At 40.8% G+C, this 22,193-nt stretch overlaps 1 protein-coding gene across 3 annotated transcripts in view; it reads right to left on the bottom strand.

Annotated features, from left to right (window-relative positions):
* Window positions 1-22,193, bottom strand: part of SLC39A9 (solute carrier family 39 member 9) — a 74,253-nt gene that overhangs the window by 39,116 nt on the left and 12,944 nt on the right. For all 3 annotated transcript variants that reach the window (XM_004087172.3, XM_003263624.3, XM_012504400.2), the window contains exon 2: window positions 5,802-5,910. Coding sequence is in view for 2 of the 3 variants with exons in the window: in XM_003263624.3 (XP_003263672.1) it covers window positions 5,802-5,910 (109 nt within the window). In the remaining variant the exon portion in view is untranslated. The remainder of the gene's footprint in view (window positions 1-5,801; window positions 5,911-22,193) is intronic.

Genomic DNA, 22,193 nt, shown 5'->3' with positions numbered 1-22,193 from the left:
ATGCCAAGGCTGGAGTGCAGTGGCACAATCTCAGCTCACTGCAACCTCTGCCTCCCAGGCTCAAGCAATCCTCCCACCTTAGTCTCCCGAGTAACTGGGACTACAGGTATGTGGCACCATGCATGGCTAATTTTTTGTTAAGGACAGGGTTTCGCTATGTTGCCCAGGCTGGCACTTGTAAGTATGCAAGAAAAATAAAAACTCATGTTCATACAAAAACCGGTACATTAATAGTGACTATTCATAGTCATCCAAACCAGGAACCATCGACATATACATCTTCCAACCGGTGAAGGAATAGCCAAACGTGGTTCATGCAAACAATAAAATACTACTCAGAAAAAAAAAGGTACAAACTATTGATACACAGAACAATATAAGGGGACTTCAAAAAGCTTGTGGAAAAATGGAATTAAAGGATTAAAAAATTTAAAAATATAAACATTATTACTGAACATAAGCTCTATCAAGTGTGAGACACTTTTGTAAATGATGATACCAGCTATTTAGTTCACCCCTAAATAACTGAGGGTCCTGGAAATTTAACCATGTCAATGCAGTCTTTTTTACATTATTAACTGAAGAAAAATGAGTACCCTTTATAGATTTTAAGATTAGGAAATAAAAAGAAGTTGGAAGGAGCCAAATCAGGACTATAAAGCTGATGTCCAAAACTTTCCTATTGAAAATCTCGCAAAATTGCCCTTGTCTGATGAGAGCAATGAGCAGGAACATTGCTGTGGTGGAGGACTCTCTGATCAAGCCTGGGCATTCTTCTGCTAACGCTTTGGCTAACTTTTTAAAAACCATAATACACATCTCATAATACGCAGATGTTATGGTTCATTGGCACTCAGAAAATCAACAAGTAAAATGCCTTGCACATCCCCAAATACTGTTGCCAGTGACCTTTGCTCTTAACCGACCCACTTTTGCTTTGACTGACCACTTCTACTTCTCAGTAGCCACTGCTTTGAATGTGGTTTGCCTTCAGGATCGTACTGGTAAAGCCATGTTTCATCTTCTGTTACAATTCTTTGAAAAAAACCTCCAGGATCTTGATCCCACTTGGGTCCCATTTCCATTCAAAGCTCTGCTCTTGTCTGCAGCTGATCTGGGCACAACCGTTTTGGCATCTATTGAGTGGAAAGTTTGTTCAATGTAAAATTTTCAGTCAGAATTGTGTAAGCTGAACCAATTTAGAGGGCTATGGGGTTGGCTATTTTTTGTGTTGTTAATTGTTGGTCTTTAGTTAGGGGAAGAACAAAATTAATTTTTTCTTTGAAAATAGGTGTGGATGGTCTGCTGCTGCAGGCTTCATTTTCAACATCATCTCGTCCCTTCTTAAAACAAGTTAGCCATTTGTAAACTGCTGAATTCTTTGGGGCACTGTCCCCATAAACTTTTTTTTTTTTGAGACAGAGTCTCGCTTTGTCGCCAGGATGGAGTGCAGTGGCACAATCTCGGCTCACTGCAAGCTCCGTCTCCCGGGTTCAAGCGATTCTCCTGCCTCAGCCTCCCAGTAGCTGGGATTGCAGACATGCGCCAGCACGCCTAGCTAATTTTTGTATTTTTAGTAGACATGGGGTTTCACCATATTGGCCAGGATGGTCTCGATCTCTTGACCTTGTGGTCCACCTGCCTTGACTCCCAAAGTGCCGGGATTACAGGCGTGAGCCACCGCGCCTGGCCCCCATAAACTTTTTGTAAACCATCAATGATTTTACCATTCTTACACCCAACCTTCCCCATAAATTTGATGTTTATTCTCGTTTCAATCTTAGCAGAATTTATGTTGCTCCGATATGGGCTCTTTTCAAACTGCTGTCTTAACCTTCTTAGTGCCTCTAAGTAGATCCTGTTCAGACATGTTATAACAAGTTAGCGCAGGCTCATTTTAGTGCAAAAAAGTTTTTTGAAATCCATGCATAGTTTTTCCATAATATACATTTTCCCTTCATATACTGACCCTCAAATGCATTATGCTAAGTAAGAAGCCAGACCCGAAGGTTACATGATTCCATTTATGACTTTCTGAAAAGGCAAAACTATATAGACAGAGATCAGTGGTTGCCAGGGGTTGAGAGTGGAGAAAACATTTTATTACAAATGGACAGCACAAGCATATTTTTTAGGGTGACAAAACTATTCTGTATTTTGATTGCAGTGGTGATAACATCACTCTCTATGCATTTGTCAAAACTTGTAGATGTGTACACCAAAAGTGTGAACGAATAATATATAAATGAAAATATTTTTTAAAATATTTAAATGACTTAGGGCTGGAAACTAATCTATGATGAAAGGTTAAAGAGACCAGAATGCTTATTTTCAGAAAAGACTTATAAAGCACTTTGTAATCTGTTTTCAAATGACACCACAAAATTACTCTGGCTGGGTACAGTGGCTCACACCTGTAATCCCAGCACTTTGGAAGGCTGAGGTGGACAGATCCCTTGAGCCCAGGAGTTCGAGACCAGCCTGGGCAACATGGTGAAATCCTGTCTCCATAAAAAAATCTGAAAATTAGCTGCATGTGGTGTCAGGAGCCTGTAGTCCCAGCTACTTGGGAGGCTGAGTTAGGAGGGTCACCTGAACCTGGGGAAGTCAAGGCTGCAGTGATCACACCACTGCACTCCAGCGTGGGAGACAGAGTGAGTCCCTGTCTGAAAAAAAAAAAAAAAAAAATCATTTCGGGTCAAAAATCAGGAAAACTAAAAATAAGGGAATGCAACCTGTGGTGTTATTTTATGTGTGTGTGTGTACGTGTGCACATATGTGTATATATGTAAACACACGTATACATAGTATATACACTATACACTTATATACATACACACACACACACAAACGTATGTGTATATATTGGTTTTTGTCCACAGTTCCTGGTTCATAACTTACATAGCCTTTATTGCAGTCTTTTGTTATACTGTTGGGTGTGTTAGGCCTCAAGAGCAGGCTTCTGACCTTCTCCTGCCCTCTTTTCACCTGCCCCAAGGCAGGACTTGGGGTCTTACGCTCCCATGAGCGGGTACGATCCTAAACCGTGGGGGGAGGAATGCTAACATCTTGAAGCTTCCATAAAAACTCAAGAGGACAGGGTTCGGGGAACTTCTGGCTAGCTGAACACATATGAAGGCTGACAGAAAGGTGAAGAACTCATCCATGTGCCAGGACGGTGGCGCACCCCAACTCCACAGGGTCAGAAGCTCCAGCACCCAGGACCCTTCCATACCTTAGTCTTTGTATTTCTTCATCTGGCTGTTTGGCTGTTTAACTGTATCCTTTAAAATATCATTCTTAGTAAACTGGTAAATGTGTTTCTCTGAGTTCTGTGACCCACTCTCGCAAATTAACTGAACCCAAAGAGGGGGTTGTGGGAACCCCAACTTGAAGCCAGTTGGTCAGAAGTTCCAGAGGCCCAGGCTTGCAACTGGTGATGGGTGAAGGAGGGAGCAGTCTTGGGGACTGAGCCCTCGATCTGTAGGATCTGATACTGCCTCCAGGTAGACAGCGTCAGAACTAAATTGGAGGACACCTGGCTGGTGTCCGCTGCTTGGTAGTGGGGAGATATCTCCACGCATCTGGTCACAGAAGTTTTCTTCTGTGTTTATGGTTGTAGTGGTGTGAGAGCACAGGAAAAACACGGTTAGAGAGAATTTTTCTCTACACACAACCTAACACATGGTAGATAATTTTAGTCTTAAACTACACCTTGGCTGGGTGAGGTGGCTCACACCTGTAATCCCAGCACTTTGGGAGGCCAACTTGGGAGGATGGCTTTGAGTCCCGGAATTGGCGACCAGCCTAGGCAACAGAGGGAGACTCTATCTCTACAAAAAAAAAATTAAACATTAGCCAGGCATAGCAGTGTGCATCTATAGTCCCAGCTACTCAGGAGGCTGAGGTGGGAGGATTGCTTAAACCCAAGAGATTTGAGCTGTGATCGCAAAACTGGACGATAGCCTGGGCAATAGAGTGAGACTGTGTCTCAAAATAAACAAATTTAAAAAAAACCAAAAACCCCCAACTACACCTGAAACATGGTATGTAAATTATATCTCAAATTGATATTAAAAATAACACAAAGAAACTATACTTGAAGCACTTCTTTCCTCTACTCCAGTGTTTCTGAAACTTGTTTCATAAGAATCGCAGACAACTTGTTAAAAATAGATATTCCTGGGATCCTTCCTGGAGATTAAGGAATCTAGGCTAGAGGTCAGGAAATCATACTTTTAAAATGTACCTCTTCCTCAAGGAATTTTCATTATCCAGACAACTTTAGAAAACAACTGCCACCCATAAAAGGACAAATGTTAGGATAGTGATTTCTATAGTGGAATCACATCCCAGAAAAATTCAAGATGACCCACTGGAATATGAAAGAAAATACTGTTCTATGTATATTTAAATCTCAGGCCTCAAAAATGTTCCTATTTTAGGAATGTATTTTATAATGTACACATTAAATCAGTGCAATAGTGCATGTAAATCATTCCTCCCTCCCTCTGTAGAATGTGTGACCATAAAAAAAGTAGAGACCACTGCTTTAAGACTCCTGATTTATTATTGTTCCCCAATACAGCTGACCACTCCTCAGCCCCTGTCCTATCTTGCAACACTTCTGCAATCCTCGTTTATATCTGCCAAAACTCTTTGTCTATCAAACCCCAGGCCTAAGAGCATCATCATTCCGGATAGAGGACACAGTTCTTTTCCTCTACCAAGATCTGAAAAAGTATTTATTATATTGTATCTAGTAAGAAATTGGGAAGTGCCTACCTCTTTATACTATTCTTAACATCCGGTAGACTTGGTACTTGAGGATTCAGCTCATGGATTTAACAGCTGTGGTGTCAATCCTTCACAGGTAACTGTGAAGTTTCATGACATGTAGTGATCGGATTTTTTTTTTTTTTTTTTTTTTTGAGACGGAGTCTCGCTCTGTCGCCCAGGCTGGAGTGCAGTGGCGCAATCTCGGCTCACTGCAAGCTCTGCCTCCCGGGTTCACGCCATTCTCCTGCCTCAGCCTCTCCAAGTAGCTGGGACTACAGGCGCCCGCCAGCACGCCCGGCTAATTTTTTTGTATTTTTTTAGTAGAGACGGGGTTTCACCGTGGTCTCGATCTCCTGACCTAGTGATCCGCCCGCCTCGGCCTCCCAAAGTGCTGGGATTACAAGCGTGAGCCACCGCGCCCGGCCAGTAATCGGATTTTGCTAAGTCACGAATGTGAATCAAGTATGCTTTTCAGCTGTGTGAAGGACCAAATTACTTTACTGGTGAGTAAACCAAGCTGACCACCAAGCATTTACTCTCACACAGCTATACTGTTCCCTCTGTTTGTTGCTATTAGGGTCAGGAAAGGCCTCTTTAATTTTTTCAGTTATCCTTTACTGCATGGGTCCTCACCAATTATCTATAAAGTTTACTGTAAAGGGTCCTTAAATTTAAATATTTATATCTATATATTTTTAAACAAAAAAATGCAGCCACTATCATGTGGGATTTGGGAAGTGTTTGAGTAAGCATTAAAAAAGAACTGTCATAACTTAAAATGACTCATATTCATGCACTATGGCAAATAAACATTAAGTGGTATTCATGAATTGGGACATTCAGTTCACAAACTGCTAAGGATGTGTCAATATCAAAGATACCAAGATATCTCTCAGCAATTCTTCTCAGGGTAGGATTCTACGGTAAACATGAACTGTGCTCAGAAAACATACCACTAAGCTTCATCCTGCTAACCCTCCAAGAAAATAACATATCTCAAATAAGGCTCTTCCCTTTCTCACCCTCAAGAATATCTTCATAAAGGGCATGTACTCCTTCAGGCACGATGACCGCCAGAGCAGTTCCACAGAGAAGGCCAGCACCCAAAACAGTCACCAGCTTCAGTCGTTCCTGGGGAGAAAACAAAAGAAATCATTGCAAACTTTGATTAATGAATGGGAAAAAGTTTCTGAAGTATCTGTAATCAAGACTGTGAGCTGCTCATTTGTGAGACCAACATCTACAATAGACAGTGAAGATGAAAAATGATCAATTTCATGAGTAATGCCAATTAAAACAGAGATGAATTTTTTTTTTTTTTTTTTTTTTTTTTGAGACAGAGTCTTGCTCTGTTGCCCAGGCTTGAGGCAGTGGCCCGGTCTCGGCTCACTGCAGCCTTCACCTCCCAGGTTCCAGCAATTATCCTGCCTTAGCCTCCCGGGTAGCTGGGATTACAGGCGTGCACCACCACATCTGGCTAATTTTTGTATTTTCAGTAAGAGACGGGGTTTCACCATGTTGCCCAGGCTGGTCTCCAATTCCTGACCTCAGGTGATCCACCCGCTTTGGTCTCCCAGAGTGCTGAGATTACAAGCGTGAGCCACTGAGCCCGACTGAGATGAAATTTTTTAAATGACCAGATTAACAATGATTTGGGAAAATGTCTACTATCCATGATAGGGAGAATGAGTACACTTTAATACTGGAAGGAATGTGAATTGCTACAACCTCTGGAGACCACAATTTGGCATTTAGATTTAAAGCCTCAAAAATGTGAACTCTTTGATACAGAAATTTACTTCTAGAAATTCATCCTAAGAAAGAATTGTGCAAAAATGACCACTGTGCTTATTACTAATGCAAGCCTGAAAATAAATGTCCAATAAAGGAGACTGGCTAAATAAACTATAAATTTCATCAGAGTACCACACCACTCAGCCATTAAAAATTAAGAAATAAATATGTTAATGGATATAGGAAGTCACGATATGCTGCTATGAGGAAAAAGCTGATGGCAATCAATATGTACTGATAATCTCATATTTATAAAAAATATTTATATATATAAGTACAACAAGTTATATTAAACATTAACAATTTTTTACTTAAAATTTATAAATAATTTGCAATAAATATATAACTTATAAAACATTTATAATTTACCTACAATAAATATGTATTACTCATACGATGAAAAAAATGTATTTAGACATTAATGCTAAAAGTCTTCTGTGGTTTTAATCCAACTTAATCCTAATTGTCTTCTTTTTACCCAAGTTTGAGGGACTCCCTCTTGCCATACAAAAAGATTAGGTTTCAAAGTTTCTTGAAGCAGCAGTATACCCTAATATAACTTACTGGGATCTTAGAAGTATGAAAAATGATCTTAAAAACTACAACTATGTGGGTGGATCACCTGAGGTCAGGAGTTCCAGACCAGCCCAGCCAACATGGTGAAACCCCGTCTCTACAAAAATACAAAAATTAGCTGGGCATGGTGGCGTGTGCCTGTAATCCCAGCTACTTGGGAGTCTGAGACAGGAGAATCACTTGAACCCGGCAGGTGAAGGTCGCAGTAAGCAGAGATTGCACCACTGCACTCCAGCTTGGGTGACAGAGCAAGACTCCATCTCAAAACAAAACAAAAAAACCTGCAAGGAGAGCCAGGCACAGTGGTATGCACCTGTAGTCTCAGCTGCTCAGGTGGTGGGAGCACAGGATCATTTAAACCCAGGAGTTCAAGGCTATAGTGTGCTATAATCACATCTGCTATAATCACTGCACTCCCACCTGGGCAACATAGTAAGAGCTGTCTTTAAAAAAATAAAAAATAATAAAAAAAACCGGGCATGGTAGTATGCACCTGTTGTCCCAGATATGGGGAGGCTGAGGCTGTAGTGAGCTATGATGTCGCTGAATCATACTCAAGCCTGAGCAACATAAAGAGACCCCATTTTTGAAAATAAACAAAACCACAAGGTAATAATTATGTATGTTGTTTATGAAAAAGTTTCAATAATTTAATGGTACATCATGCACTTCATCTGTTTGTTTCTTTTAAGAGGTTAGTTAGTAAGCAAGCGGTCCATTCCGAGATGGCCGAACAGGAACAACTCCGGTCTGCAGCTCCCAGCGTGATCGACGCAGAAGACGGGTGATTTCTGCATTTCCAACTGAGGTACCTGGTTCATCTCACTGGGACGGGTTGGACAGTGGGTGCAGCCCAGGGAGGGTGAGCTGAAGCAGGGAGGGGCATCACCTCACCTGGGAAGCACAAGGGGTCAGGGGATTTCCCTTTCCTAGCCAAGGGAAGCTATGACAGACTGTACCTGGAAAATCGGGACATTGCCACCCAAATACTGCGCTTTTCCAACAGTCTTAACAAACGGCACACCAGGAGATTATATCCCACTCCTGGCTTAGCAAGTCCCACACCCATGGAGCCTTATTCACTGCTAGCGCAGCAGTCCAAGATCCAACTTCAAGGAGGCAGCCTGACTGGGGGAGGGGCGTCTACCATTGCTGAGGCTGGAGTAGGTAAACAAAATGGCCAGGAAGCTCGAACTGGGTAGAGCCCACCGCAGCTCAAGGAGGCCTGCCTGCCTCCGTAGACTCCACCTCTGGTGGGGGCATAGCTGAACAAAAGGCAGCAGAAACTTCTGCAGTCTTAAACGTTCATGTCTGACAGCTCTGAAGAGAGCAGTGGTTTTCCAAGCATGGTGTCTGAGCTCTGAGAACGGACAGACTGCCTCCTCAAGTGGGTCTCTGACTCCTGTGTAGCCTAACTGGGAGATACCTCCCAGTAGGTGCTGACTGACAACTCATACAGCCAGGTGCCCCTCTGAGATGAAGCTTCCAGAGGAAGGATCAGGCAGCAATATTTGCTGTTCTGCAGCCTCTGCTGGCGATACCCAGGCAAATAGGGTCTGGAATGGACCTCCAGCAAACTCCAACAGACCTGCAGCTGAGGGACCTGACTGTTAGAAGGGAAACTGTTAACAAACAGAAAGGAATAGCATCAACATTAACAAAAAGGACATCCACACCAAAACCCCATCTGTAGGTGACCATCATCAAAGACCAAAGGTAGATAAAACCACAAATATTGGGAGAAACCAGAGCAGAAAAACTGAAAATTCTAAAAACCAGAGTACCTCTTCTCCTCCAAAGGATTGCAGCTCCTTGCCAGCAATGGAACAAGGCTGGATGGAAATGACTTTGACAAGTTGACAGAAGTAGGCTTCAGAAGGTCAGTAATAACAAACTTCTCCGAGCTAAAGGAGGATGTTCGAATCCACCACAAGGAAGCTTAAAACCTTGAAAAAAGATTAGATGCATGGCTAACGAGAATAAACAATGTAGAGAAGACCTTACATGACCTGATGGAGCTGAAAACCATGGCATGAGAACTACGTGACACATGCACAAGCTTCAGTAGCTGATTCAATCAAGTGGAAGAAAGTATCAGTGATTGAAGATCAAATGAATGAAATGAAGTGAGAAGAGAAGTTTAGAGAAAAAAGAGTAAAAAGAAACGAACAAAGCCTCCAAGAAATATGGGACTATGTGAAAAGACCAAATCTATGTTTGATTGGTGTACCTGAAAGTGATGGGGAGAATGGAACCAAGCTGGAAGACACTTTTCAGGATATTATCTAGGAGAACTTCCCCAACCTAGCAAGGCAGGCCAACATTCAAATTCAGGAAATACAAAGAATACCACAAAGATACTCCTCGAGAAGAGCAACCCCAAGAAACATAATTGTCAGATTCACCAAGGTTGAAATGAAAGAAAAAATGTTAAGGGCAGCCAGAGAGAAAGGTCAGGTTACCCACAAAAGGAAGCCCATCAGACTAACAGCATATCTCTCGGCAGAAACTCTACAAGCCAGAAGAGAGTGGGGGCCAATATTCAACATTCTCAAAGAAAAGAATTTTCAACCCAGAATTTAGTATCCAGCCAAACTAAGCTTCATAAGTGAAGGAGAAATAAAATCCTTTACAGACAAGCAAATGCTGAGAGATTTTGTCACCACCAGGCTTGCCTTACAAGAGCTCCTGAAGGAAGCACTAAACATGGAAAGGAACAACCGGTCCCAGCCACTGCAGAAACATAACAAATTGTAAAGACCATTGATGCTAGGAAGAAACTGCATCAACTAACAGGCAAAACAATCAGCTAACATCATAGTGACAGGATCAAATCCACACATAACAATATTAATCTTAAATGTAAATGGGCTAAATGCCCCAATTAAAAGACACAGACTGGCAAATTGGATAAAGAGTTAAGACCCATCAATGTGCTGTATTCAGGAGACCCATCTCTCATGCAGAGACACACATAGGCTCAAAATAAAGGGATGGAGGAAGACCTACCAAGCAAATGGAAAGCAAAAAAAAGCAGGGGTTGCAATCCTAGTCTCTGATAAAACAAACTTTAAACCAACAAACATCCAAAGAGACAAGGCCATTACATAATGGTAAAGGGATCAATTCAACAAGAAGAGCTAACTATCCTAAACATATATGCACCCAATACGGGAGCACCCAGATTCATAAAGCAAGTCCTTAGAGAACTACAAAGAGACTGAGACTTCCACACAATAATAATGGGAGGTTTTAACACCCCACTGTCAACATTAGACAGATCAACAAGACAGAAGGTTAACAAGGATATCCAGGATTTGAACTCAACTCTGCACAAAGCCAACCTAATAGACATCTATAGAACTCTCCACCCCAAATCAACAGAATATACATTGTTCTCAGCACCACATCACACTTATCCCAAAATTGACCACACAGTTGGAAGTAAAGCACTCCTCAGCAAATGTAAAAGAACAGAAATCACAACAAACTGTCTCTCAGATCACAGTGCAATCAAACTAGAACTCAGGATTAAGAAACTTACTCAAAACTGCACAACTACATGGAAACTGGACAACCTGCTCCTGAATGACTACTGGGTAAACAACGAAATGAAGGCAGAAGTAAAGATGTTCTTTGAAACCAATGAGAACAAAGACACAATGTACCAGAATCTCTGGGACACATTTAAAGCAGTGTGTAGAGGGAAATTTATAGCACTAAATGCCCACAAGAGAAAGCAGGAAAGATCTAAAATCGACACCCTAACCTCACAAAAGAACTAGAGAAGCAAGAGCAAACACATTCAAAAGCTAGCAGAAGGCAAGAAATAACTAAGATCAGAGCAGAACTGAAGGTCACAGAGATGCAAAAAACCCTTCAAAAAAAAATCAATGAATCCAGGAGCTGGTTTTTTGAAAAGATCAACAAAATCGATAGACCACTAGCAAGACTAATAAACAAGAAAAGAGAGATGAGTCAAATAGACACAATAAAAAATGATAAAGGGGATATCACCACTGATCCCACAGAAATACAAACTACCATCAGAGAATACTATAAACACCTCTACGCAAGTAAACTAGAAAATCTAGAAGACATGGATAAATTCCTGGACACATACACCCTCCCAAGACTAAACCAGGAAAGAAGTTGAATCCCTGAATAGACAAATAACAGGCTCTGAAATTGAGGCAATAATTAACAGCCTACCAACCAAAAAACGTCCAGGACCAGACAGATTCACAGCCGAATTCTACCAGAGGTACAGATTCACAGGTGAATTCTACCAGAGCTACAAAGAGGAGCTGGTACCATTCCTTCTGAAACCCTATTCCAATCAATAGAAAAAGAGGGAATCCTCTCTAACTCATTTTATGAGGCCAGCATCATCCTGATACCAAAGCCTGGCAGAGACACAACAACAACAAAAAAGAGAATTTTAGACCAATATCCCTGATGAACATCGATGCAAAAATCCTCAGTAAAATACTGGCAAACCGAATGCAGCAGCACATCAAAAAGTTTATCCACCAAGATCAAGTTGGCTTCATCCCTGAGATGCAAGGCTGGTTCAACATACGCAAATCAATAAACACAATCCATCACATAAACAGAACCAAAGACAAAAACCACATGATTATCTCAATAGATGCAGAAAAGGCCTTTGACAAAATTCAACAGCCCTTCATGCTAAAAACTCTCAATAAACTAGGTACTGATGGGACGTATCTCAAAATAATAAGAGCTATTTATGACAAACCCACAGCCAATATCACACTGAATGGGCAAAAACTGGAAGCATTCCCTTTGAAAACTGGCACAACACAGGGATGCCCTCTCTCACCACTCCCATTCAACATAGTGTTGGAAGTTCTGGCCAGGACCATCAGGCAAGAGAAAGAAATAAAGAGTATTCAATTAGGAAAAGAAGAAGTCAAATTGTCCTCTGTGCAGATGACATGATTGTATATTTAGAAAAACCCATCGTCTCAGCCCAAAATCTCCTTAAGCTGATAAGCAACTTCAGCAAAGTCTCAGGATACAAAATCAATGTGCAAAAATCACAAGCATTCCTATACACAAATAACAAGCAGAGAGCCTAATCATGAGTGAACTTTCATTCACAATTGCTACAAAGAGAATAAAATACCTAGGAATCCAAATTACAAGGGGTGTGAAGGACCTCTTCAAGGAGAACTACAAACCACTGCTCAATGAAATAAAAGAGAACACAAACAAATGGAAGAACATCCCATGCTCATGGATAGGAAGAATCAATATGGTGAAAATGGCCATACTGCCCAAGGTAATTTACAGATTCACTGCCATCCCCATCAAGCTACCAATGACTTTCTTCACAGAATTGGATAAAACTACTTTAAAGTTCATATGGAACCAAAAAACAGCCCACATTGCCAAGACAATCCTAAGCAAAAAGAACAAAGCTGGAGGCATCACGCTACCTGATTTCAAACTATACTACAAGGCTACAGTAACCAAAACAGCATGGCATTGGTACCAAAACAGAAAGATAGACCAATAGAACAGAACAGAGGTCTCAGAAATAACACCACACATCTACAACCATCTGATCTTTGACAAGCCTGACAAAAACAAGAAATGGGGATTCACTATTTAATAAATGGTGCTGGGAAAACTGGCTAGCCATATGTAGAAAGCTGAAACTGGATCCCTTCCTTACACCTTATACAAACATTAATTCAAGATGGATTAAAGACTTAAATGTTAGACCTAAAACCATAAAAACCCTAGAAGAAAACCTAGGCAGTACCATTCAGAACATAGGCATGGGCAAGGACTTCATAACTAAAACACCAAAAGCAATGGCAACAAAAGTCAAAATAGACAAATGGGATCTAATTAAACTAAAGAGTTTCTGCACGGCAAAAGAAACTACCATCAGAGTGAACAGGCAACCTACAGAAGGGGAGAAAATTTTCGCAACCTACTCATCTGACAAAGGGCTAATATCCACAGTCTACAAAGAACTTAAACAAATTTACAAGAAAAAATGAAACAACCCCATCAAAAAGTGGGCAAAGGATATGAACAGACACTTCTCAAAAGAAGGCATTTATGTAGCCAACAGACACATGAAAAAATGCTCATCATCACTGGTCATCAGAGAAATGCAAATCAAAACCACAATGAGATACCATCTCACACCAGTTAGAATGGTGATCAATAAAAAGTCAGGAAACAACAGAGGATTTGGAGATATAGGAATGCTTTTACACTGTTGGTGGGAGTGTAAACTAGTTCAACCATTGTGAGAAGACAGTGTGGTGATTCCTCAAGGATCTAGAACTAGAAATACCATTTGACCCAGCAATCCCATTACTGGGTATATACCCAAAGGATTATTAATCATGCTACTATAAAGACACATGCACACGTATGTTTATTGCGGCACTATTCACAATAGCAGACTTGGAACCAGCCCAAATGTCCATCAACGATAGACTGGATTAAGAAAATGTGGCACATATACACCATGGAATACTATGCAGCCATAAAAAAGGATGAGTTCATGTCCTTTGTAGGGACATGGATGAAGCTGGAAACCATCATTCTGAGCAAACTATCGGAAGGACAGAAAACCAAACACCGCATGTTCTCACTCATAGGTGGGAATTGAACAATGAGAACACTTGGACACAGGGTGGGGAACATCACACACCAGGGCCTGTCGTGGGGTAGGGGCTGGGGGAGGGATAGCATTAGGAGAAATACCTAATGTAAATGGCGAGTTAATGGGTGCAGCAAACCAACATGGCACATGTATACATATGTAACAAACCTGCACGTTGTGCCCATGTACCCTATAACTTAAAGTATAATAATAATTATAAAAACGAGGTTAGTTAGCAAAAACAGTAGCTCTATTATCTCTGATGTATTACTGAACTTCTGACTAAGAGGCTGGGAGCCTAACTAGCTTTTGTAAATATTATCTCCATGGGAAAATAGGTTTTTTTAGCTGAAAGGCTGGTTGAAACATTACTCCCTCCTTGTTTGGAGGGGAAGAAAGGGATCTATGTATCTATTGAAAAAGGGGAAACTAAAGCTGCAACGTCAACACCAACTAACACTTGCCATATAGCAAGAGGAGAATCCCCCCTAATCCCCAGCACACAGCCAGGTCAACCCTTATACATTCAGAATGGCTATTAGGTACTTGTAAACTGAGAGTATTCCAGTGGTTGGGGTACTGGCTTGGGAGGCAGAACAGACTCCATGACACTGACAAAGGATTTGTATTTGAAGTAGAAAGAACTTCTACAACTCAATAATAAAAGACAAACAACCAATTAAAAAATGGGTAAAACACTGCACAGACACTTCACAAAAGATGTATGAATGGCTAATAAGCCCATGAAAAGGTGCTCAACATCATTTAGTCATCAGAAAAATGTAAATCAAAACTATGCAAGATACCTTTTCATACCCATTAAAATGGCCAAAATTGAAAAGACTGACAACTTTAAATAATTACAAGATATAAAGCAACTGGAAAACTCATACACTGCTGGTGGCAGCATAAAATGGTACAACCACTTTGGAAAATTAGCAGTCTCTTATAAAGTTAAACTAGCATTCCCCTTTTGAGTATTTACACAAAAGAAATGAAAACATATGTCCACAAAAAATTTGTACAAGAATATTCATAGAAGCTACATCAAGAGTAGCCACAATCTGGATCAGATGTCCATCGACAGGAGAATGGATAAACAAATTGTGGTATATTTAAACAATGGAATACCACTTGGTAATAAAAAGGAATAAACTGCAGGTACATATAGCACATAAATGAATAAATCTCATAAACATTTTCCTGATGTTTGAGTGAAAGAAGCCTTACACAAAAGAGTATGTACTGTATGAATAAATGTATATGAAGTTTAAAAACAGGCCAAACTAATCTATAATGATTGAAATCAAAACAGTGACTGCCTCTGGTGACCAGGGATGAGGGGGTAGCCACACAGTGGGGATTCACCGGAAAGTGGCATTAGGTTACTTTCTAGAATAATAGATATGTTCTAAATCTTGATTGGGATGTGAGTTACATTTGTAAACATTTGCTAAAATTCATCAAACTATATTAAGATCTGTACCTTTCATTCTATCAAATTATCTATTTATAAAAAAATTAACTGGGTAGTAATTTACTCAGCCAGGATTTCTGAAAGGATTCATTTTAGATTATTCAGTTTTAACAAGGCTTCTTTCTTCATGGCAGTTCTCTGAAATCAAGGTCAGAGATCTAATCGAATACTAAAAGGCACTTCCAAAAATTTTCCTTGAACAATCTCATCTGCCGTTCAGATTTTTTTTTTTTTTTTTTTTTTTTTTTTTGAGACACAGTCTGGCTCTTTCACCCAGGCTGGAGTGCAGTGGCGCGATCTCGGCTCACTGCAGGCTCCGCCCCCCGGGGTTCACGCCATTCTCCTGCCTCAGCCTCCTGCGTAGCTGGGACTACAGGTGCCCGCCATCTCGCCCAGCTAATTTTTTGTATTTTTAGTGGAGACGGGGTTTCACCGTGTTAGCCAGGATGGTCTCGATCTCCTGACCTCGTGATCCGCCCGCCTCGGCCTCCCAAAGTGCTGGGATTACAGGCGTGAGCCACCGCGCCCGGCCCAGATATTTCTTAAAAATAATTCATCACAATTTTATGACAATAACATCATGGGGAAACCAGTGGTGTTCACAATTCTGGATCAACCCACAATTCACTAGGCACTTACCAAGTGCTTCATAATACTCTACTCTGGGGTCACATGAAAAACTACATTGAGATACATTTTAAAAGTAGGAAAAGAGTTCAAGACCAGCCTGGCCAGCATGGCGAAACCCTGTCTCTACTAAAAATACAAAAATTAGCCGAGTATGATGGTGCACAACTGTAGTCCCAGCTACTCAGGAGGCTGAGAGAGGAGAATTACTTGAACCCAGGAGGTGGAGGCTGCAGTGAGCTGAGACTGTGCCACTGCACTCCAGCCTGGGTGACAGAACGATACTCAAAAAAAAAAAAAAAAAAAAGAATATGAAATAATGAAATATAAACAGGAGTTTGGTGCAAATTTTTAGAAAGCCACAGTAAGGGTTTTTATTAATCTTCAGACCCATGTTTTAAAAACAGGGATATTTGCTACCAAAGTTATCAATTCAAATTAAAGAACTGGGAGAAAATATAAAAAATGATTTTCTCTCAGTATATAGATGGAAAATCGAAGGCCAAAGATGAGAAGTGATTTGCCCAAGATCACATGACTAAGCTAGTTAGTGGTTACAGGGATGATTAGATTCGGCACTGCACTCCATGACAATGCTCATTGCATAGCATAATACATACAATGCATTATAAAAAAATTTATCTCCAAAAAAGATGATATACATGCAACCTTTCAAAATAGTATGAATCAGCAAAATCCCTCAGCAACACAGAGAGAAAAAACGAAATCATAAATAGTTATAATTCTTCTCTATTGACAGTTTCTAATGGTCCATGACAAAATAAAATAAGGACAATACAGGGAGCACATCATAAAGCTTTATTTCTTCAATGTAAAGAACTACTTTTTATTCTGAGATTATATCCTACCTAATTTTGGTTAAAACATCCTTTCTTTTAAGAAATGATGGTGACAACAGTTTTTGTTTTTATTTTTAGTGTCCTTACACAGCAAAATTAAAAGGAGGTAATCCTGTATCGATTCTTTGAAAAAAAAAATTTTTTTTTTTTGAGAAGGAGTCTCGCTCTGTTGCCCAGGCTAGAGTGCAGTGGCGTGATCTTGGCTCACTGCAAGCTCCACCTCCCAGGTTCACACCATTCTCCTGCCTCAGCCTCCTATGTAGTTGGGACTACAGGTGCCCGCCACCACGCCCGGCTTATTTTTTGTATCTTTAGTAGAGACAGGGTTTCACCATGTTAGCCAGGATGGTCTCGATTTCCTGACCTCGTGATCTGCCCGCCTCAGCCTCCCAAAGTGCTGGGATTACAGGCGTGAGCCACTGCCCCTGGCCTGCAAATACATTTAATAAAGGGCTATAGGCCGGGCGCGGTGGCTCATGCCTGTAATCCCAGCACTATGGGAGGTTGAGGCAGGCGGATCATGAGGTCAAGAGATCGAGATCATCCTAGCCAACATGGTGAAACCCCATCTCTACCAAAAACATAAAAATGAGCTGGGCATGGTGGCGTTTGTCTGTAGTCCCGGCTACTCAGGAGGCTGAGGCAGGAGAAGCGCTTGAACCCAGGAGACAGAGGTTGCAGTGAGCTGAGATCGTGCCACTGCACCCCAGCCTGGTGACAGAGCAAGACTCCATCTCAAAACTACAATACAACACATACAATAAAAGGCCATAACAGAATTTCATATAAATACATTTAATTAAGAACCATAACAGAATTTCATCATAATCAATGTGACGCAATGCTATCATTCGTCTTATGAGTGCAAACATCTTCTATGACATCTGTTTTTCCCAAGGAGCTCAAAAATCCTTAGGAAAGGAGTTTTGTTAGTTATTTATTTATCTTTTTTTTTTTTGAGACGAAGTCTTGCCCTGGCCCAGGCTGGATGCAGAGGCACAACTCGGCTTACTGCAGCTACCACCTCCAGGTTCAAGCAATTCTCCTGCCTCAGCCTCCTGAGTAGCTGAGATTACAGGTACATGCCACCACGTCTGGCTAATTTTTTTTTTTTTTTTTTTGAGACAGAGTCTTGCTCTGTCGCCCAGGCTGGAGTGCAGTGGTGCGATCTCGGCTCACTGCAAGCTCCGCCTCCCGGGTTCACGCCATTCTCTTGCCTCAGCCTCTCCGAGTAGCTGGGACTACAGGTGCCCGCCACCACGCCCGGCTAATTTTTTGTATTTTTAGTAGAGACGGGGTTTCACCGTGGTCTCGATCTCCTGACCTCGTGATCCGCCCGCCTCGGCCTCCCAAAGTGCTGGGATTACAAGCGTGAGCCACCGCGCCCGGCCTACGTCTGGCTAATTTTTTTGCATTTTTAGTAGAGACAGGCTGGTCTTGAACTCCTGACCTTAGGTGATCCGCCTGCCTTGGCCTACCAAAATACTGGGATTATAGGCATGAGACACTGCACCCAGCCTGTTTTTTTTTTTTTTTTTTCTTTTGAGACAGCTCTGTCACCCAATCTGGAGTGCAGTGGCACCATCACAGCTCACTGCAGCCTCAAACTCCTGGGCTCAAGTGATCCTCCCACTCTAGCTTCCTGAGAAGCTAAAGCCACTAGTGTGCACCACCATGCCCAGCTAATTTTTAAATTTTTTTTGTAGACATGGGGTCTCCCTGTGTTGCTCAGGCTGGTCTCAAATTCCTGGACTCAAGTGATCCTCCCAGCTCAGCCTCCCAAAGTGCTGGGATTACAGGCCACTGTGCCCAGCCTCAGTCCTTGTTTCAATCTTCAGCAAAGCAAAGACTGTCCTACAAAATTTTTATCAGCTTGATAAATGTCTATGAGCCTTTTCATGGCAATCAATATTACAGAAACAACACTTTTGATGAAAAGAACCAGCAGTCCAAAAAAATAAGCATTACTGCCAATTGCAATTTCTATTTTAATTTGAAAAAAAATTATTTACCTGATCATTTTAGACTCAATCTGATTTATTTTAAGGGCTAGAATTGTGGCTTCATGAATTTGTATGGCTGTATTCTTTCACACAACTTGGGATTCAGTCGCAAGTTGTGTTTATATTAAAGTCAACAAAATGCTGACAGGTTCTCTCTTTTGCTTATGGTAAATCACTAAAAAGTTTATTTAAATGGAGAACTACAAATTCCAAGTGTCATTCAAGATGAAAAGAGAGTTCCCAAAGCAACAGTTTCTGTCAGTGAAATGAAGTATTTGCTCAGGAGAGGCATGAACTGTGCAATGCCATTGGTTTTATGTTATCTCATTTTAGAAGTTCACAGTTGCAGTCTGACTGAACCAAAGGATCTGCCAGATATATTAATTAAAACAACAGCTTGCACTCACAACAACTTGCTGTGCCATTAACTCACAGCTTGCACTCACAACAACTTGCTGTGCCATTAACCATCAGCACAAGCTTTGAAGTCAGTTTAATTTCTTGGCAGACACCAAGGTAGTTAAATGGTCTTTCTTTCCCTGCTCACAGAAACGGTCAACAAATTGGTTCACCTAAAGACAAGCAAACAATTTTTAAAGCTTTTTTTTTTTTTTTTTTTTTTGAGATGGAATCTCACTGTGGCCCAGGCTGGAGTGCAGTGGTGCTAACCTGGCTTACTGCAACCTCCACCTCCCAGGTTCAAGCAGTTCTCCTGCCTCAGCCTCCTGAGTAGCTGGGATTACAGGCATGTGCCACCATGCCCAGCTCATTTTTGTATTTTTAGTAGAGACAGGGTTTCACCATGTTGACCAGGCAGGTCTCGAACTCCTGACCTCAAGTGATCCACCAGCCTTGGCCTCCCAAAGTGTTGGGATTACAGGCATGAGCCACTGCATCCAGCCTTTAAAAGCTTTTGATACAGAAAATATTTTATCTCAATCTTCCTTGTGCCATGCCCATCTTAGTAGTTAAAGCGTCAACTACAGCTTCCTTAAAAAAAAAAAAAAAAAATCAAAGGTACATCTCTTATCATAAGATTGATCCCTTCAAAGTTCTAGGCACTGAAGAGATAAAATATCACAGGCTATGAAGTAACTCTTGTTCAGGCAACAAAGTTTTTCCCCATATTCTTACAAACAAACCTGCTTCAAGAAAGTGATATTTCTTAACGTCAATTTAGCCACTATATTATCTGCTGCTAAGTGTTAGTAACAGATAATAAAGAAAACTCAGATCTAATTTGGTTCTTCAAGTCCTTACAGCTCAAACAAGATGCCCAAAAGCTTCCTGGCTCTAAGTAGCAGCTGTGTGAAACAGGACAAGTCTTTAACCTTCCTGGGCTTCATGGCCTCCTCTGTAAGAAAGGGCTACTGCTACTAGTATTATTGTGTAGGAGCTGGATATAAGTGCACTTAGCAGAGTAGGTGTTGTCATTACTTGTCTTCAACATCATCAGTAGCATGCAAAAAACAGCTTCTAAGCACCTCCACTGCAAGAATAACAAAAGTTCCAGTGAACAAAGCTACAATTCTGCCACGTTGCCAGAGGCATATAAGCTTCCTATTTCCTAACTCATTTGACATCAAGGTTACTTAACACCTTCTAAGGCAGTAATAACAAGCAAGTACTTTATTAATGCCATTTCCTCCAATCTTGTAAAGTAAGATTAATTTATTTTTCTTTTTGTATAAAATTCCTTTCTAAACATAAAAGAACTAAATATAAATCCCATAAGATTGTTTGATGTAACTACAAAGCCAAAACAAACAAAAATCCATCGAAAAAGAACCTGGAAAAGCATTGCCAATAAATGTATCATTGATACATAAGAAGTTCAACTGAACTGAGCAGACTAAAATAGTAAACATACCTTTTCCTCTATGAAATTAGTACAGTTTTAAAAATGAATAATGTTTGTGAGAATATAGTGTTATCTGCATTTGTTGGAAACATGCATTTTTAAAAACTGGTAATACAGATTGAGAACCTTCTGAAGAACATTCATGCCCTTTAGCCCTATCACTGTATCCCTGAAAAAAATAATCTGAAATATGGTCAATGCTTGAGACAAGAAAATATTCATGCAACACTATTATCATGACAAAAATGTAAAAACACATTAAATGCATATTAAGAATTTCTGTACATAAGGCTAGGTGCGGTGGCTCACACCTGTAATCCCAGCACTTTCGGAGGCTGAGGCAGGTGGACCATGAGGTCAGGAGTTCAAGACCAGCCTGGCCAACATGGTGAAACCCTGTCTCTACTAAAAATACAAAAATTAGCTGGGCGTGGTGGCACACGCCTGTAATCCCAGCTACTCGAGAGGCTGAGGCAGAGAATTGCTTGAACCCGGGAGGCGGAGGTTGCGGTGAGCTGAGATCATGCCACTGCACTCCAGTCTGGGCAAGAAGAGCAAAACTCTGCCTCAAAAAAAAAAAAAAAAAAAAAAGAATTTCTGTACATAATTGAATGTAATAAGGACATTTTAAAAAATGCCCAAGGCTGGGCACAGTGCCCACTACCTGCAATCCCAGCACTTTGGGAGGCCAAGGCAAGAGGATTGATTACTTGAGCCCAGGAGTTCAAGACCAGCCTGGGCAACATAGTGAGACTATGCCTCTACAAAAAATACAAAAATTAGCTGGGCTTGGTGGCACATGCCTGAGTCCTAGCTACTAGGGAGGCTGAGGTAGAAGGATCGCTTGAGCCCAGGGGACGGAGGCTGCAGTGTGCCAAAACAAACATGCCACTGCACTCTAGCCTGGGTGACAAAGTGAGACCTTGCCTTAACAACAACAACAAAAAATGCCTAGAACAAGTTTTTTAAGAATAAAGGAAAATGCTTATGATATACTACCAGGTTATAAAAGGGAGAATGTAAATTGTACGTATCAACCATAATTAACTATGTTAAAAATGTAAACAAATAGAAAAAAAAGAAACAAAAATGTTATTAGTGATTCTAATTGAACAGCAGGATAATAGATGCTTACATTTTCCTTTTATACATTACCATATTTTCCAAATTTTCCACAGTGTCTTTTAAAAAATTGTTAATTTAATTAAACGCAATGTAAATAGGGGCTTTATACTTAGTAAATTTGAGGCCCAGTCCCCTTATCTACAAGCAGGACAAGAATTCTTCCCTTTCAAGGTTACTGTTAAAATCAACGTAGAACCTGACATTATCAGTTGACATGTAGTCATTAATTATTATACTATAGTCAAATTAGAGAATATAGTGTCTTTAATGTGAACATAGAGATGTTTTCCCCTCTACTACGTGGTTCTAAACAACTGCACTTTGATGTTGTATAATAATTCAAAATGTTTTTCAGTCTCTCCCACCCTCACTGCCATGCTGTAACTTATTTCCTCTACTTGCTTGCCCACCCCTTCTATATGCAGAGGACTTAGAA

This window comes from Nomascus leucogenys, chromosome 1a (assembly GCF_006542625.1).
Source record: "Nomascus leucogenys isolate Asia chromosome 1a, Asia_NLE_v1, whole genome shotgun sequence".
NCBI lineage: Eukaryota > Metazoa > Chordata > Mammalia > Primates > Hylobatidae > Nomascus > Nomascus leucogenys.
Note: the sequence above shows the minus strand (reverse complement) of the source record. Positions and strands in the feature narration are given on the sequence as shown.